This window comes from Cetorhinus maximus, chromosome 8, assembly GCF_964194155.1.
Source record: "Cetorhinus maximus chromosome 8, sCetMax3.hap1.1, whole genome shotgun sequence".
NCBI classification, from domain to species: domain Eukaryota; kingdom Metazoa; phylum Chordata; class Chondrichthyes; order Lamniformes; family Cetorhinidae; genus Cetorhinus; species Cetorhinus maximus.
In genome coordinates this window covers 103,447,671-103,466,933 of record NC_135886.1, presented here as the reverse complement: position 1 = coordinate 103,466,933, position 19,263 = coordinate 103,447,671, and the positions used below count along the sequence as shown (strand labels likewise).

Sequence of the window (19,263 nt, the reverse complement as noted above, 5' to 3'; positions counted from 1 at the left end):
GCAGTGGCTTGATCTCCCTCCAGTTTGCCTCAGCTGTTTGATAAGATCTTACCTTTCCCAAACCCATTACAAAAGCACATCAAGCAAATCAATATCCAATTTCACGTAGGATTCGAATGGTTGTAAAGGAAAGATGATCAGTAAAATATAGATGTAAAATCAGTGAAGTTCAGAGCTTTGGAACTATTTCAGGTTATTTTTATTATTTGCTGTAGAGTTTGCCAATCAGAGCCAAATATGCTCTGCTTGACATCACAACATGATAAACTTTCTCTTATTCCAATTTCCCCCTAGGCTGGACTTGGAGATGTGTTTTCATCTGGCACTAATTTAATCTGTTTCCTTTACATTATTACATATTTCCGCGACTCCGTACAATAAAAAGTGGAGATTTCTTTTGAATTTGCGGGAAAAGTGGTTTGAAAGTTAAATCAAGTGTAACTCCACCTGACTTTGAAACATTTCAGATGAGGGATGGAATTTTACCGTCTTTGAAAACTTTATGCAGCCGAGAACAAATGCTAATCCCGACCCTGATGTTGTTGGCTGGCTGCACAGTGTCACCATCTTATGAATGGTGGCCAATTAAGAGGCTGCCTCCCCATTTGCCTTCAATTACGGACCACAGGTAGGTTCACAAGGCGAGATACTCAGTCAGAGGGCCCAAAGCTCTAAGTGGCCACTGCGAAAGATAGGCACTGCTGAGACAGGCAAGAGAATGTGAGGGCTCCCCAAAATGGAGGCATTCTCTGCGGCATGTTAACAATTTAAAAATCAATCAGGGCCATATCTGTCATGCCACTATTATGAAGGGCTTGTAGCCCCCTCACCCCAGCAGTTCCATGCTAGAATGATTAAGAGGTGCCAATGGCTCTCAGCCTGCCACTGGGAGGCCAGCTCCATTTACCTACTGAGTTCCAGTCTCACTGATGAGACCGTCCGCAGTTGGCAAGGTCCCAGAGGTGTCATAACCATGCTTTCAATTGGCCCCTTAATGGGCCTAACAGACTGTCCGCCACTGCTGAGTGAGTGGTCGCTGTCACGTTGACCCCACCTCAGGCAAGATTCTCAAAGGTGAAAACACCTTGGGCAACTGACCTGATGCGCTAATTGCCAAGTTTGCTCCAGTCCCACCTCCTAACCTGCTTCCGCGGGGCTGGGAAGATTCTACCCCATGTCTGATGTGTTAAAGCCACAAGGAGAATGTACAGGAATATAAGGGTTACATTTGGGAAGGATAAGGCCAGGGTCAGATTTTGCCCATCAAGTGCACACATTAGAAAATCACAAAACTCTGGCCCTGACAGTCCATCTGTATTAGAGGGAAAATGGTGGCGGTGTACTCGCAGTTTGCTGATATCCACTCTGAGTAGATGAGAGTCTGCACCGTGCATGCCCAATGGACAGGCGATTCTCTCATCAGTGTCACTCTGTTATGCCCTCAGGCTCACATTGGGAGTCAGTGTAAGGGAAGAAAGGCTCTGGGTAATTAGTGGAAATTCTGCCTGAAACTGTAATTTCATAAACCTACCTATTGATTAACAAGAAAAAAGTGTGGTCAATGGTGGCAGTAACCCTGTCCTAATGTAAGCAATTTCCAGTTTGATTTATTTTTTGGGGATATAATGAGACTCTCCATAGTCACATCACTGAGGTGCAGAATTCAGCTGTATGGTGAATCTGACCTGGAAGCCATGGATCTCCACATCTTGCACTGCAGTGTAAACAGTGACACTACAATGAGTATTTCAGTCAAATCCCATTTTTTTGTCTGAGATTTTTGCCTGTGTTTTGGGATCACATTCCGCCAATTTGTCTGTTAATAATTAGGCTTTTTGATCCAATGTGACTGAATAAATCAAGTTTTCATTACATGGGTTTATGAGATTTTTGCATATATGCAACAATTCCCGAACTGATATTTCACTGCAGATGAGAGGTTAAACAAATCTGCTTAAAATGGTTAAATTAATTTGAAGACTTGATCTGAAATTTGCATTTTCTTTCAAATTTGGTTTTTTTGATTTTTAGAGTCATTTTATTTAAATTATATCCATGGTAATCCTCATTGATAACTTGAAAAATTTTATATTCACACTGAACAAGGGCCCACCACACCAATCTTGATTGGGTGCCATCCAGATTCAGTTTAGGATTACCCCTGCAGCTGCCTGGCATTGCTGTCACTGAATTGTAAGAGACTATATGACCCATCGTGCCAGTTTTAACTCCATAGCCTGCATCCTTTGTGTTTGACGGAGTCCCCGTGGGAAGTCAGCCAGTTGGGGAGGACTCAACAGCAAGCCACAGAAACAGCTAGGTCCAACTGCAAACCTGACATGGCAGGGGGTGGGTAGGGGGAGGGGGGGTTGGGTGGCATGGGTGATGGAATTTGATTCATGGGGCTTTTTTATTGGGGGGGTGGGGGGTGTGATTGAAAGCCAGGAAAGCCAGGAGTTTTGAATTCCTGCTCCTCCTGGCCCACATACAGTGCTGTAAAGGCATTTAGCTTCTCTCCAAAGTTGGCCTCATCTCTTTTCAGCTCCCGGGTTTCTTGAGGGTTGGAAACCTGGCTCTCTACTGCTAGGGACGTTAAATCAGGTCTGTCAGCCTCATTAACATATAAACATTGCCATGCCACCTTCTGAGAGTGAATAGGCTGCAAGCTCCCTGGCTTATTGGTGGCACCTCGCCCGTGTGTCCACTCTTCACGTGGTGGACAGTATCACTGGTTATTTAACAATGGGAATCATCGGTTAAGCCTGTTCCTGCTCTCACCTGGTATTTCCCTGTGCTCTCTGTTCAGCAAGGGGATGGGTGTCACTGCATTGCAAGCATGTGCAAAATTCATAATCAACCTTCCCCATCTCCCCAGCTCTCGGACGTTACAGCCCGACTGCTGGCCTGGCTTCTAGTGAAGACACTAGATTTTCAATTGTGTTAACTTTGGACTGCCCCTGCTGGGGTAGTTATCTCATCAGTTTCATTTTAATGGGAAGTGGCCTTAGGCGCCCAAAGGCAGTATAATTCAGGAGACCAATTAGCACACTCACTCTGAGGTGTGGGCACCTTGCCTGGGGCCTAGTTTGAGCTTGCTTGGAGTTCAGTGTAACTCCTACCTCAAATAAGTCTTCAAATGTAAACATTAAATGGTTAGGTTTTACTCGACTTAGTATCTCTACAGTAACATACACTCACTGTCCACATCAAGATGATTCTTTTACACTTTCAACAATCAATCATATTTCAAGAAACATATCAGAAGGAAAAGATTTACCTTTCTGTCTCCCCAACAATAGAATCCCCTGCTCGCTGCAACAACAAAAGATGGAAAGAGGGAAAAAAAAGCTGTGTTAAAGTCTTTAACAGAAATTCAACAAACCCCATTTCCTATCATAAAACATTCAGCGAGGGTGTTCTGACATACCTGAAATGTGAAGTCATTAACTACTGCAGGTATAAACAGCATTTACTGTAGATAGGCAAGCTGAAACAGCACAGCAAAATATTTGCCTGCTACGTCTACAGGCTCACACTTACCTTCCTGCTAGTGCTGACACTCAGACCTACTGGCAATGGGTTTGATCTATTTTTAGTCAGAAGTTAGTGCGGTGGAGGGTTGTGAGGATTCCCCCGCCCACGATTTTGTTTTTCAAACTTGTGACATGGCGATGGTACCAGACTCTCACCCTTTCAGTTCTAGATTCACAGTAGCTGATGTGAGGGTTACAGAAGGGTGGAACTGAAAGAAAACGGACTAATGAATGCCCAATGTATTCATTTGGAAATGTTGTCTGAGTTCTCTGGTATAGTTTCTCTATCTCCTCAATATAGGGAGAACTATTCATCCTCTCTTATTCACACTAAAGCACTCCTTCTCTAGTCTTACAGAAATAAATTCCCAATTAACTTACCCAAAGGAACAATATCCTGCCTATCTGCCTACCTAAACTGACTCTTGAAGCTGGCTGCCTAACCTTGTTTCTTGGGGAGAAAAATGTCTATGCTCTGACTTCCTTGTGACTTTTACTTTCCTTATGCCGAATCCAGGAATTTATGTAAGAATTTGCTTTTAACCAAGAAAAGATGGAAAGCTAGTTAAACTGTTACTAGTTAGCGGCACAAATCACGTAAGCTAACAAGGTAATTAAAATCAGTACAACTAAACTGATTTAAAATCCTTTTTTTTAACGAAACTAATCGACAAGTAACTTTTTTTTAATGAAACTAATTAAAGCAAGTTCCATAACATATGGGAGAGTGATTTGAAAATATTTCCTCGGAGTCATGTAAGGGATCCAAATGAGGTACTACACTTCCCTTTCAAAGTTACAAGATGAAGAGTAGAAGGGGAAGAAATACTAGAAAGAGTTTGGAAATCACTAATTATTTCAACACAAGAGGGTAAGTGATTAAGGAAAAGTGGAAAACCAGTCAGGCTAGAAACTTCTCAAGTTGGTTGAATCCTTACAATAATTGGATGACATTTTTAAAAAGGCCATGCAACCCCTAGAGTACGAAAGGGTCCTTAGTCAGTAGATTTGACATTTATACTTGTGATTTGCACTAGTTCCAGACTGGAGCCTGGAAATTACTGAGAGTCAGGTTCCCAGTGCTTGTTCCAAAGTGCTTCTTCTAACTTTTTCCTGGAGACATTAACCCATTCATTTTAAATGGGTTAATCTTTTTGTTAAAAATTGATAGATTGATTGATAATAGTCGTTCCTAAGCTACCAATGTTTTCATTGTGCCTATTATAAAAGAATATATGAAAATATTAAGAACAGACAGAGGACCTGTTGAAGCTCACTCTCCTTAACAGGATATTGAGGTTACTTCCATGATTTTATGCTCCCACACTCGAGCTATGCCCTTGGTGACTGGGGATTGGAGAATTGGTGTTACAGCATAGTCTTATTCACCACAACCTCCCATTGAGCACGACCTCTACAGCTGGGAGCTCAGGATTATGCTGTAAGGTCACCCCTGATACCTCAGCGTAAACTATAATTTTGGCAAATCTAACAAGTTTGCAATCATTATCATATATTATACATCATTCAGGTGACACCAAGGCTATGTCTTCCTGATCAATTGTTGATTTATAATTGTTAATGTTTGTACAATAGTATAACGAATGGGTAAGAGGAACTTAATCTCAAGCACTAAATATTGTATACAGTACATATGATATATATATATTACATTTATATAAAAATAACTGAGTTAAGTTCTTTATGTGGTAAACACAGTAATTATGGATTCTTAAACACTGTACAGTGTGTGGTAAAGTGCCAATTCAAAATGGTGAATTCAACAAAACTAATTTTAGAAGTAATTTCTCCATTTTTTAACTGTCAGTTAAAAGGTAATTAAGAGTCATCTATCAATTCTACTGAAACTTCCGAAAAGTTTTGATTCATTGATTTTTCTTGCGTTTGTCTGTTAAGCTCAGATTTTTGCTGCACGGATATACAAATGGAACATTATGACTACCTCAATAACGCAGCCCTCAGATTTTGATATTTTCCTAACACTGTCAACATAGTTACCACCTCCTTATAAATAAACATGTAACTTTCACCTTCAACTCAAAGCTTGTACTGCTTTCCAAATAACAATCCAGATAACAAAAGATTAATCTCTGAAACTATGTTGAGATGCCAGCATATATATTCATCCCCACTATCTTAATGGGTGCTATTTCAAACAGGTTAAGATGAAAGAGGGAGGGATTTCAAACCCATTCCTCCATAAGAATGCGCTGCTGTAGATTTAATGGTCTTCAAGGGTTAGTTTCTTTACCAGAGATCTTAGTGTAGTTTCTTTTTTCTATTAGGTGCTTTAATAGCATATTTACTGATAGCAAATAACCTTTTACGGAACAGAATCCAACAATGTATATTCTTAAAAAAAACTTTATCCTTAGTGCTATTTCTTATTTTTAAACTGGACTTTTCTGCTGAACGAAGACAATTAAGATGGCTGACCCTCTGTCTGTGAATCACCAGAACAAAATAATTCACTTCTCAGTTTCCGAAATGTCACACCTCGTTATGTCTGTGGAGCTTCTAACAGACCATCTGGAACTGCACAGACCAACTTCAAAGATAGTACACAAAACCCATTTACATTTGATAAGCCAAGCTTGTTAGCGGAGTTGGTGAGTCTATGGAGACAATGACTTCCCAAACACCAGACACTCAACAAGTAGAACCCCTTTCAACCCATAAAAACAAAAAACTACTGCGGATGCTGGAAATCCAAAACAAAAACAGAATTACCTGGAAAAACTCAGCAGGTCTGGCAGCATCAGCGGAGAAGAAAAGAGTTGACGTTTCGAGTCCTCATGACCCTTCAACAGAACTGTTCTGTTGAAGGGTCATGAGGACTCGAAACGTCAACTCTTTTCTTCTCCGCCGATGCTGCCAGACCTGCTGAGTCTTTCCAGGTAATTCCCTTTCAACCCATAATGGCTGAGATGTTATTAGTCTGGGACACAAAGCCAATTGCCAGACACTGGATAAACATCCTTTGTTGAAGTCATTGTGGAGAAGTAAGGTCACATAACCTAAGACTCTGGCTTGCTGAACAGGTTACTATTACTCTCTTGAGCTGCATTCCCTTCCCCAATCTGCTGTTTAACATCCGACCAGCAAGCCTCACAGAAGCAAGCTCTGGCCAGGCTGGACAACTGGCCCCCATCTAATCTGACTCTGCTGGGAAGATTTTGTACTATCGCCGACAGTACTGATTCAATCTCTGCGTGCCTACTTCATCCTGTGACTTCACCCCCACTGGAAAAGCAAATATTACACCACCAGTCCTCAGCTAGCTGACCTCTGTGAAAGAATTCCTCATTGGACTTTGATTCTGAACTCTGGAACTCACATGAACCAATATTAGTTTGCTCTGTGGTCCTTGTACTATATAACCTCCCTTTCTCTATCCCTCCCTTTACTGTATGAATGCAGAGTGGGAAATTGTGGACATTCCTTTTCACGTTTTTTTTGAATGTGTGTAATAAACTAACCTTCTGAGTTAATCCTAACTCGGGTTTGCTGTGGGGTTATTAGTAGAAAACAGATCACACAAAAACTGAGGGGTTGGGAAATACACCACTGCCTATTCAAAAAAAGAAAGCAATTAAACACATGCTGTTTACGGACAGGTGGTAAGAGGAGAAATCAGTGTTGTTTGAACTGATTTCTCTCCTGTCCGTAACAAGCCCCATAATGTATTAATAGTGTCATATTTGTGAATATATGTTCCTGGAATAGAGCACAGAGTTAATTAGAGCACACATCTGTGATTCATTCAAAGCCTGTATGTAAGAATGAAAGTTGCTCAATATTCCTACACTAACCCTACCAACAGTTCAGTAGCTGGATGTTTCCCTTCAGAAAGAAGATTGCATTTATATAGCGCCTTTAATGTAATAGAACATCCCAAGATGCTTCAAAGCCTTACAAGACAAAAATTTGGCAACAAGCAACATACAGAGGTATTAGGCTAGATGACCAAAATCTTGGTCAGAGGTAGGTTCTAAAATTGTTTTAAAGAAGGAAAGAGAGGTAGAGGGGCGGAAAGATTTAGCAAGAGTATTCTGCTGCTTTGGTCATGGTTTCCAGTGGTAACACGATTAAAATTGTTTAAGAAGCCAGAGTGGGAAGAGCACAGAGATCTCAGGAGGCTGTAAGGCTGGAGGAGATCAAGAGAAAGGGAGGGGCTAATTCATGGACAGATTTGAAATCAAGAATGAGGATTTGAAAAATCAAGGCATTAACCAGGAGCAATGTTTGTCAGTGAACACAGAGATGTGAGTTTTGGTGCAAGTTAGAACAGGGTTGCAGAGTTTTGCAGTGGATAGAATTGGGAAACCAGCCAGGGATGTGCTGAATAGTCAGATTTAGAAGTAACAAAGGAATAGACTAGGGCCACTACAGCAGAAAAGCTGAGGTTGGGGCAGAGTCAGACAATAATACAGAGGTGGAAACAGGTGGTCTTAGTAATGGTGTGGGTATGTGGTAGGAAACTCAATTTGAGGTCAAATATAACACCCACAAATCGTCTGTAAATATAATGTTGTAATGTAATTTTTAGATTGTGGAACAATAAAAATCCAGACAGAGGCCAATTGTCCTGCTAGTGCTGACGCTCAGACCTACTGACAATGGGTTTGATTTATTTTTAGTCAGAAGTTAGCGCGATGGAGGGTTGTGGGGGTTCCCCCATCCATGATTTTGTTTTTCAAACTTGTGACATACCGACAGTACCAGCTTCTCAACCTTTCAGTACTAATTCACAGTAGCTGATATAAGAGTTATAGAAAGGCAGAACTGAAAGAAAATGGACTAATGGATGCCCAATGTATTCAATCAGGTGAGTTATCTGGGTCCTCTTATTCACACTAAAGCACTCCCTCTCCAGTCTTACAGGAATAAATTCTGAATTAACTTACCCAATGGAACAATATCCTGATTATTTGATTGACTATACTGAGTCTAGGAGGTGTCTATCTAATCTTATTTCTTGTGCCTGCATGACTGTTTGATACACCACCGCCTGGGAACACCACCGCCTGGAAGTTCCCCTCCAAGTCACTCACCATCCTGACTTGGAAATATATCGCTGTTCCTTCACTGTCACTGGGTCAAAATCCTGGAACTCCCTTCCTAACAGTGCTGTGGGTGTACCTACACCACATGGACTGCAGCAGTTCAAGAAGGCAGCTCACCGCCACCTTCTCAAGGGCAGCTAGGGATGGGCAATAAATGCTGGCCCAGCCAGCGAAGCCCACACCCCGTGAATGAATAAAAAAAACCCAACAATCTCAAACTAATTCCACCAGTCTGATCTCTCCCCGTGGCCCTTGAAACCCTTATTCATTTTCCTTGTGCGGGTATCTGCAGAGGCTCTGGGAGTGTGTCAGTAACTGTAGTTGGTCCAAAGAACTAGGTCATTATCTGCAAAAGGCCTTGGAAGTGTATCACTATTTGCAGAGGTTTTTGAGAGTGTTCAGGGGTGCCCCATATGTAGAGGAAAAAATGGAATACGATTGCACCACAGCCTTAACAATGGAAGGTAGAGTCCTCACAGAGATTCAACAGGCTGCTTGTGTGCTTTGGTACTCCTCTTTTTTGGATTAATACTCATCACAGGTGAGTTAAAGAGGAAGGTTCAAGGCACGTGACAAATCCACACTGACTGATGTGTCAGGTCATTGATGAAAGTGCTCGAAAAGGTAAAACTGCTTTTGTTTAACTGCTTACAATTTATTACCACAGCAGGTATTATGGTTGTTCACCATGTATTTTTGATTGCCTCCTTGTCATGCGACACATTTCTGAAATAGAGTGCACCAATTTCACTTGGTGGAGTATCTTCATAGGGAGATGGTACTAAGGTCGCTAAATTAGTAACCTAGAGGCCCAGGCTAGTGCTCTGGGGACATGGGATCAAATTCCACCACGGCAGCTGGTGCAGTTTAAATTCAGTTAAGAATATCTGGAATAAAAGTCTTGTTTCAGCCTAGCAAGCCACTCAGTTCAAGGGCAATTAGGGATGGGCAACAAATGTTGGCCTTGCCAGTGATGCCCACATCCCATGAAAGAATAAAAAAAATCTGACAATCCCTCTCAGGTTCTCTGCACATATTGCAGTAAGGTATTCCTCCCACCTCTCCCTGAACATTGTCACCACACATGCATACTAAAATCTGTAAACTGCATTTGGAACATAGGAACAGTATTATACCATTCAGCCCTTCAAATGTCAATTAGATCATGGTCGATCCATATCTTAACTTCATCTACCCATGTTTGTTGCATAATCCTTAATGACCTTGTCTATCTATCTATCTCAGATTTGAAATTTTCCATGACCTATCATCAACAGCCTTTTGGGGAAGGGAGTTCCAGATTTCCCTTTGTGTGAGGAATTTTAAAATAAAACCAATTCAGAATGTCTTTCTAGACCACAGTTTCATCAGAGGGGAGACTCCTGTCACTGCCCTAATTTATTTCATTTTTACAAATGTCTAATTGCTGGTATTGTGTCATCGCTACACCATCACAATAGTGTTTTGACCAGCACATGTCTGTAGCCATCAGCCTGCAATGGATATATTTTTAATTGTGATGTAACACAATCGTTCATTGCACTGTTTACAACACCTCCATAATTGCTGAGTATGTACTGAAATAGAAAGCTAATTATTCTCACCATCACATAAACAAGGTTTGATCTCACAATTAATGCAGGAAGGGACTTCTAGGTGGGATAGTGAGGGCAAAAAAAATGTGGAGTCATTGAGATGAAATTAGACAATGTGCTGAAATTGTTGGGGGAGGGATTGGAGGTTCAATCTGATAGGATGAATAACCTCCTTCACTTTCTTGCGATCCATGTGATAATAATGTCCAAATATCAATAACCACAGTAATGAAAGTGATATGCTACAATAGTTTTTCACTAACTGATTTGAAAAAAAAATTTAAATCTGCTTATCGTCTGCTATAATAAAAGTTAGATAGCGTACAAACTAAAGGGTGCATCTGGAGATGCATTGGCCTGAGACCAGACTGGGCAAGTTAATAAACTTCATGCCAACAGACAGATTCTGTACAGTTATGCAGCTCATCTATCTGCTTATCTGCTATAGATATATGAATTTTTCATTTTTAGTTTGCCTCCATCCTCATATGCTGCAGTTATGTCAGGGTATAATACCTTACACTGGTGAACAGCCAAGCTGTGACTGAATGTGACTGAGTGCACAAATTTTGGAAAATAATGACCCATTCCAAGGACTGAAGGGAAATTGGCTTCTGCGCCAAATTAAGTGGATGAAAAATCATTTGGGCTGCAAAGAGGAAGGGAATGCTGATCTCTTTGCCTGGATTACTGATGTGGACTTCCTTGGTTCAAATATGTGTCCTGGGAATTGCTGAATTAGGAGGAGATGGTGGTGTAGTGGTAATGTCATTGAACTAGAAATCTAGGAGGCCTAGGTTAATGCTCTGGAGACATGGGTTCAAATCCTGGTGGAGTTGAATTGAATTAATAAATCCAGAATTAAAAGCTAGTCTCAATGATGGTCACCATTAATGAAACTAACATTGATTGTTGTAAAAACCCATCTAATTCACTAATGTCCATCAGGGTAGGAAATCTGCTGTCCTTACCCAATCTGGCCTACATGTAACACCAGTCCCATAGCAATACATTTGACTCTTAACTACCCTCTGAAATGGCCTAGCAGGGCAATTGGGGATGGGCAACAAATGCTGGCACATCCCATCAAAGAATAATTTAAAAAATCAAAAGATTTACCCATACCCATAGCAGAATTGGAGGCCTGATGGAGGAAATCATCCATGCTGCATGTGCAAAAATGCTTTTCATTGAGGAAAAATAAACTAGGTTACTCAATGCTCTGTTTTTACTGCACAACTACTTATATTTACTGATATCAGAACAACTACAGACAGGAACTGAAATCACGCCTTGTTTTGAGTGGAATTAATGACGCCACAGATCAAAATGCAAAGGTTAGGCTTTGTATGTTTTCCACTAAAACCAATTTAATCAGTTATTTCTGAACTCACCCACCTTACTTTATACTGTGGTTTGTACTTGCATATCCTTATCATTAGGTCAGTTAGTATGGTCATCAAGTTTCATGCGAAAACTTGAATGCAGCGGTAGTAGAAATGTCATTTTATTTACAACCATAAAGGGGAGTTTAACACGGGTGAGTGTGCATGGAGTTAGATGCAGATAAGGGTGGAAATCTTCAGGAAATGCAAGTGTATTGGGAAGCTGCCTCCAATCTGCCGATTTCAACATTAACTCAAGCAGGTTAGGCTGCAAGTGCAATTATAGCAATATTAACATGGCTTACCACATTAATATTGCTACACCACAGGTTTTCCGGGCTTCCTGGAACTTATCAATGCAAGCAAGGCAAGACCCTGTGGCAACTGAGGGGGCTGAAGATGTGACAGGGAGATATATCGTAAGTGCAGATGCCTCACAACTGCTTTCTTACCTTCTTGTGTGACAAGCTTGTTCACAGTACTTGCGCTGAGAAGTTACTTTTATAATTTTGGAGGTGACATCTATACTTTGAAGGTTTGTACAGCTGATCAGCATGGATGCTGCTTATGTTGGATCTCACCAGCACCACCAGCAGCAGAAGCAGCGACAGCCTGCTGCTCACACGCTTGGTCAGAGAAAACGAACAGCAGAAGAGGTGCAGCTCACAGATGATCATACTCTGAACATAGGGTCTACAGAGAGAGAATAAGCTTCCTCAACATGTCAGAATATCAGTGTTTCAGGAGGTGGCAGATATTTTCAGCCTGCTAGAATAAGACCTGCTGCAATGTGGACCTTATGGCCAAGGTTTACCAGTAGCTGTCAAAGCAACCAGCATCCTTAACTTCTTTTCCTCTGGCTCCTTCCAGGGCTCTTGCAGGAGCTGCCAGTCGACGGCCCTCAAATGTATTAGACAGATGGCTTGTTTACCAGGGAGGCAATTATGTCAACTTTTCCTGCTATGGTGTTGGTTAGAATGAGCGGGTGCTCAGGTTTGTTTCTCTGGCTGGCTTCCCACAGGGGAAGAGGGCGTCATCAACTGTGCATATTTTATTCCCTTTATTCTTTCATGAGATGTGGGCATCGCTGGCAAGACCAGCATTTGTTGCCCATCCCTAATTGCCCTAGAATTGAATGCCTTGCTAGGCCATTGCAGAGGGCAATTAACAGTCAACCACATAGCTGTGGGTCTGGAGTCACATGTAGGCCAGACCAGTTAAGGATGGTAAATTCCCTTCCCTAAACAGCATTAGATGGGTTTTTACAACAATTGATGATAGCTGTCTTGGTCGCCATTACTTATAAAACATTAATCCATGGGATGTGGGCGTTGCTGGCTAGGCCAGCATTTATTGACCATCCCTAATTGCCCTTGTTCATGTGTAAAAGTCACCATATTATCATTTACTTGTTGTAGGGTAAGGTGTCAAACAATGGCGCAGCACAGTCTAGCAATGGTGACAGCTGTATCAGGGAGAAACCCCTGCACTTATGAGAGGAGATCATTAGGAAATTCATCAGACTAACAATGTTTAGCAGTACATAGGGTGAAGTGAAAGGCTCAGTGGATCACCCATCTCAGAGAAGTATCTGTCTGTCTAGAAATCATGTATGAAAGGTGGAAGATAGGTATAGGAACCTTTCAAATGCTGCAGTGCTCCTTTTTTATCAAGAGTAGAACTGGACAGACCACCTGGCATCAACCTAGGCACTGGAGTCAAAAATGGTCCAGTCATCACTGCAAAATCCTCCTTACTAACATCTGGGGGCTTGTGCCAATATTGGGAGAGGTGTCCCACAGACTAGTCAAGCAACATTCTGACATAGTCATACTCACGGAATCCTACCTTACAGACAATGTCCCAAACTCATCCATCACCATCACTGGGTATAGCCTGTTCACCAGCAGGACAGGCCCACCAGAGGTGGCAGCACAGTGGTATACCGTAGCAAGGGAGTAGCCCTGGAAGTTCTCAACAGTGACCCCGGACTCCATGAAGTCTCATGGCATCAGGTCAAACATGGACAAGGAAACCTACTGATGAACACAGCTGATGAATCAGTACTCCTCCATGTTGAACACCACTTGGAAGAAGCACTAAGAGCAAAAGAACACAAATTGTACTCTGGGTGGGGGGACTTCGAGGCCATCACCAAAGGGGGTTTGGTAGCATCACAGCAGGCCGAGTCCTGAAGGACGTATCTGTCAAACTGGGCCTGCAACAGGTAGTGAGGGGACCGACATGAGGGGAAAAAAACTACTTGACCTTGCTCTCACACACCTATCTGTGTCCATGTCAGTATTGGTAGCAGTGACCACCGCACAGTCCTTGTGGAAACGAAGTCCCATCTTCACATTGAGTTACCCTCCATCACGTTATCTGGTACTACCACTGTGCAAGATGGGACAGATTCAGAACAGATCTGGCAACTTAAAACTAGGGATCTATGAGGCACTGTGGACCATCAGGATTGTATTCAACCACAATCTATAACCTCATGGCCCAGCATATCCCCTACTCTGCTATTGCAATCCAACCCTGGTTATGAAGAGTGCAGGAAAGTGTGTCAGGAGCAGCACCAGGCATACCTTAATAATCAGGAGCCAATATGCTGAAGGTACAACACAGGACTCCATGCATGCTAAACAGTGGAAACAGCATGTGATAGACAGAGCTAACCAATCCCACAGCCAATGCGTCAGAACAAAGCTCTGAAATCCTACCATATCAAGTCATGCATGTTGGTGGACAATTAAACAACTAACAGGAGGAGGAAGCTCCACAAATATTCCCATCCTCAATGACGGGGAGTCCAGCACATCAGCGCGAAGGACAAGGCTGAAGCATTTGCAACCATCTTCAGCTAGGTGTATCCAGTAGATGATTCATCTCAGCCTCCTCCTGCAGTGCCCAGCATCACAGATGCCAGTCTTCAGCTAATTCGATTCACTCTATGTGATATCAAGAAACAGCTGAAGGCACTGGATACTGCAAAGGCTATGGCTCCTAACAACATCTCGAATGTAGTACTGAAGATGTGCTGCAGAACTAACAGGACCATAGCCAAGCTGTTCCCGTCATCTACAACACTGGCATTTACCCAACAATATGGATAATTGCCCAGGTATGTCCTGCCCACAAAAAGGAGGACAAGTCCAATCTGGCCAATTCCCACCTCATCAGTTTACTCTTGATCATCAGCAATGACAGAAGATGTTCTCAACAATCTATAAAGTGTCACTTTCACAGCAATACCCTGCTTGTCGGGTTTGGGTTCCGCCAAGGCCACTCAGCTCCTGACCTCATTACAGCTTTGGTCCAAAAATGGACAAAAGAGCTGAATTCAAGAGGTGAGATAAGAGTGACTAACAGCATTGGACTGAGAGTTGCACCTAGGAGCTCTAACAAAATTGAAGTAAATGGGAATCAGAGAGAAAACGCTGTACTGGTTGGAATCATACCTAGCACAAAGGAAGATGATTGTGGTTGTTGGACGTCAATGATGTCAGTTCCAAGACATTGCAGCAGGAGTTCCTCAGGGTAGTGTCCTAGGCCCAACCATCTTCAGCTGTTTCATCAAAGACCTTCCCTCCATCATAAGGTCAGAAGTGTGAAAGTTCGCTGATGATTGCACAATGTTCAGCATCATTCGTGACTCCTCAGATACTGAAGCAGTACGTTTCCATATGCAGCACAACCAGGACAACATTCAGGCTGATAAGCGACAAGTAGCATTTGTGCCACACAAGTGCCAGGCAATGACCATCTCCAACAAGAATCTAACCATCTCCACTTGATATTCAACAGCATTACCATCACTGAATTCTCCACCATCAATATTCTGAGGGTTACCACTGATCAGAAAACTAACTGGACCAGCCACTATAAGAACAGGTTGGGGGCTTTGACCAACAATATAAATACTGTGGCTACAAAAGTCGGTCAGAGACTGGAAATTCTGCGACGAGTAACCCACCTCCTGACTATCCAAAGCCTGTCCACCATCCACAAGGCACAAGTCAGGAGTGTGATGGAATACTCTCCACTTGCCTGGATGAGTGCAGCTCCAATAACACTCAAGAAGCTCAGCACTATCCAGGACAAAGCAGTCCCCTTGATGAGAACCCCATCCACCACATTAAACATTCACTCCCTCCACCACCGATGCACAGTGACAGCAGTGTGTACTATCTACAAGATGCACTGCAGAAACTTGCCAAGTTTCCTTCAACAACATCTGTACTGTCTAGAAGGGCAAGGGCAGCAGACAGATGGGAACACCACCACCTGCAAGTTTCCCTCCAAACCACTCACCATCCTGACTTAGAAATATATCACCGGTCCTTTGCTGATGCTGGGTCAATATCCTGGAACTCCATCCCTAACAGAACTGTGGGTGTACCTACACCAGATGCACTGCAGTGGTTCAGGAAGGCAGCTCACCACCACCTTCTCAAGGGCAATTAAAGATGGGCAACAAATGCTGGCCTTGCCAGCAATACTCAAATCCCATGAAAGAATTAAAACAAAACAGCTAAATCTTATTTCTTCCTTTGTACTACTTTGCAGATAAAAACAGTGGCATAAGCAGCTGGGGTGGATTAGCTCCACAAACAGTATTTCCCTTAGTCCCAACAACACCAATATCTTACTTCTCCAAACAGAAGTACTCTTCATCCTGTGATAGTAGCACTACATAACGCTGGAAGAATGCATCCTGAAGAGGGCAGCAGGTTCATCGGAGTGGTCCATGGTTCCTGTTAGCATTCTGTGTTGCCTGGTGATGATGACATCAGCACAGATTAGTTAGAAGAGGGGATGATGGATTTGATGGATATGGAGAGGTCACCCAGCTCCATCGAGCACAATGTGAATGAACATCTAAGTGCACTGCAGAGATGCAGATATCCACCACTGAAACCAACTGGATAGAAACATGGACCATAACTTTCTCTACATGCCTGCTGAAATTGAAATCTCAATCTCTGATAGCAAAGCTATAGGATGGATAAGATTATGTTCAATATACTGTTAGTCTGGATATATTGGGTGTCAGAGTACTGTCAACATAGATTTCGACTCTTGGAAAGAGTGGACACCGTCGAGGCAAATGCTGCAATAGTTGCAAAGCCCTTCTGACAAGACCCCAAATGTTGTCCGTCACCCTACCCTCAAGTTTCACTGAACAGTGCCTGTGCAGCCGCAGAGTTCTGACCAAATGCCCATTTTGCACACCTCCACTACCTTGGAAGGAGGAAAACATGATATCTGGTTAGTTTATGAGCTAGTACCAGACTCTCAAGGTTGTTTGTGCCAGGGAGGTATGGGGTCTTCCTTATCTGACAACGCTTAGGCTGCAGAGCAGTTGGCAGTGTTTCAGGGTAACCCAGGGGCTGCACAGATATCGATGAAGAATAGAGGTAGAGTTTGGGCAACACCTGGTAAAAGGTGAGTGCAAAATGTTCCTTATGCTCATGGTGTCCCACCTCAGCACACAATATTATCTAAACTTCCCTTATGGTCACCATGTATGATACACACTGGGTCATAATTTCTGGTGGAGTGGAAACTGAGTTGGATTGCCACTCTGCTTGTAATTTCTTACATTCAAATCCAGGCGAACTTATCTCATTTGACCTTCCGACCAGGCAGGGCAAGATCCGTGAAGTGCAGTGTGCTTCCAGCTAGGGAGAATAAGGTAAGTGGGTAGGATTTCAGGGGTTGTGATGGTCGGGTTGCGGGGGAGGGGGGGTCAGTCAGGTAGTCAGGGTGGGGTTTTAGCCAGGAGGTCCTGTGCAGGTCATGGGGGGGGGTCCCATGTGAGGTTGGGGTGTTCCATGGGGGATGGGGGGAACCTTTGCAGGGTTGGGGGGGCTTAGTTCAGTGTCCCAATGTTCGGGGGCGGGGGGTCATTGGGGGAGGTCAGTACAGGAGTTACCCAGAAGCTAGAACTGGTTTTAATTCTTCTTACTGTTTCTGCGTAACTATTGATGTAACACAGTTGGAACCATCCAAAGTTGGCGATTTAAATTGCATTTTCGGATGGTTCCTACTGCAGTGCTTCCTGTGAAACTGCCGTGCAATCTTTACCTGGGAACTTCCGGGAGGGGGTGTTCCCCTGCGCATCTTTGGTGTAACGCCCAGATATGATGCCCTGGAGCTCAGACGTTACGGGTCTGTGTCTTGTTTCATGGAAGTAGAGTTTGGCATATTTTGGTCCTTACACACAGAAAGGTAGTCAGCAAATTACAAGCAAGAAGGGGAAGGGGATCTGCACCAACCCACAGTGAACGCTGCCTTTGCAGCCATCAGCTAGATTGAAGAACCATGCTAGCGGTGTAAACTGCAATGCTAATTGCATTTTAATTGTTTGCAGGTGGTGGGCATTAAGTGGGGATTTACATGTCCTCCTATAAATAGGAGCAGACTGAAACTGCAGTTGTAGGGTTAGGAGGTGCATGTTTATAATGTGTATCTCTGTAAGTAAAAATGTATAAAGATTGGTTCTGGTTCTGGCTCCAGTTCTGTCCTTCACAATCTGGTTTTCTAGAATATAAGCAAGTGGCATCATCACAAGTGACATCATGGTCATCTGAAGATTTCAGCAGAGGAATGTGCAATGATTTCCTGACAGCATTGGATGTCTCTCAGTTAAGCTTCATCAAATGCATGTAACATGTGTCACTTGTCACTGCTTACTCCTTTTCCTGTGTCTCTGTCAGTGAGTATCAGCCAAAAAACCCAGCAGAAAAATTTGCTGTTATGTCCCTATTTTGCATTTCTTGATTTACAAGCTCAGTTATGATGCTGACCTCATCCTTCTTGTTTGCTTGTAAATTTTCCACCATCTTGCAGTATGTCAGGGCCAAAACATGTAGACAAATAAAAAATACATAATCTGCAATGATAACAGTGTTTACCTTTGCATGGATGACAAAGTCTTGGAAGTTAGGAGAATGAGGGGATCAATGTTTATGGGAAATGCCCACACACAAAAGTCTGATCAGTGTAGCCTGTAGAAAGGGGTCTATTATTTTTTTATCTTTTTTACCAGCGAGATTTACTGAAGAATGTGGTGGCAATCCCACGAGTTCATCAATGTAACCTGGGGCTGGGCTAATTCAAAAACAGCAGAGAAGAAAAGACACAATAAGTCATAGGATTCCAGCTTCCAGAAACAATTACCATGCTGCTGACATGAGATAAAGCTGTGGGGAAAATGTCCGGACTGCAACAGGTGGCATGTGATCCTTTCACTTCTAAAAACACAAGTTTGAAGCTAGGCCAAATTGACAAGGATGAAAATCTCTTTACAGATTGTAAGGTGCTGGACTGAGACTATTGCCTGCTGACAGTGAAGTGGGACCAGCTTATTTGAGTTATATTGTTGGCTCCGTGTCTCTTTCTAGCCAGGCAAAATGGAGTTCTGCATGTGCAGAAACACAGCCCACGCAATGGTGTCACAATGTAAGTTGGACTTTAGTGTTAGAAGAGAACTCACTATCTTATTGGTTTTCTATTAATGTTAAAGCCGTGATATACAGGAAGATCTCTGGTAATCCACTGTAGCTTAAAAAGAACTAGAATGCCATCCATGCCTCATAATAGTTATCCATTTATGAAACATATATACCAGTCACTGTCATTAAACTACACACTA

At 42.7% G+C, this 19,263-nt stretch overlaps 1 protein-coding gene across 1 annotated transcript in view; it reads right to left on the bottom strand.

Moving 5' to 3' along the window:
- LOC144683850 (connector enhancer of kinase suppressor of ras 2-like) overlaps nt 1-19,263 on the bottom strand; it is a 462,557-nt gene that overhangs the window by 130,488 nt on the left and 312,806 nt on the right. The window contains exon 8 of the mRNA XM_078547354.1: nt 3,278-3,312. Coding sequence (XP_078403480.1) covers nt 3,278-3,312 — 35 coding nt within the window. The remainder of the gene's footprint in view (nt 1-3,277; nt 3,313-19,263) is intronic.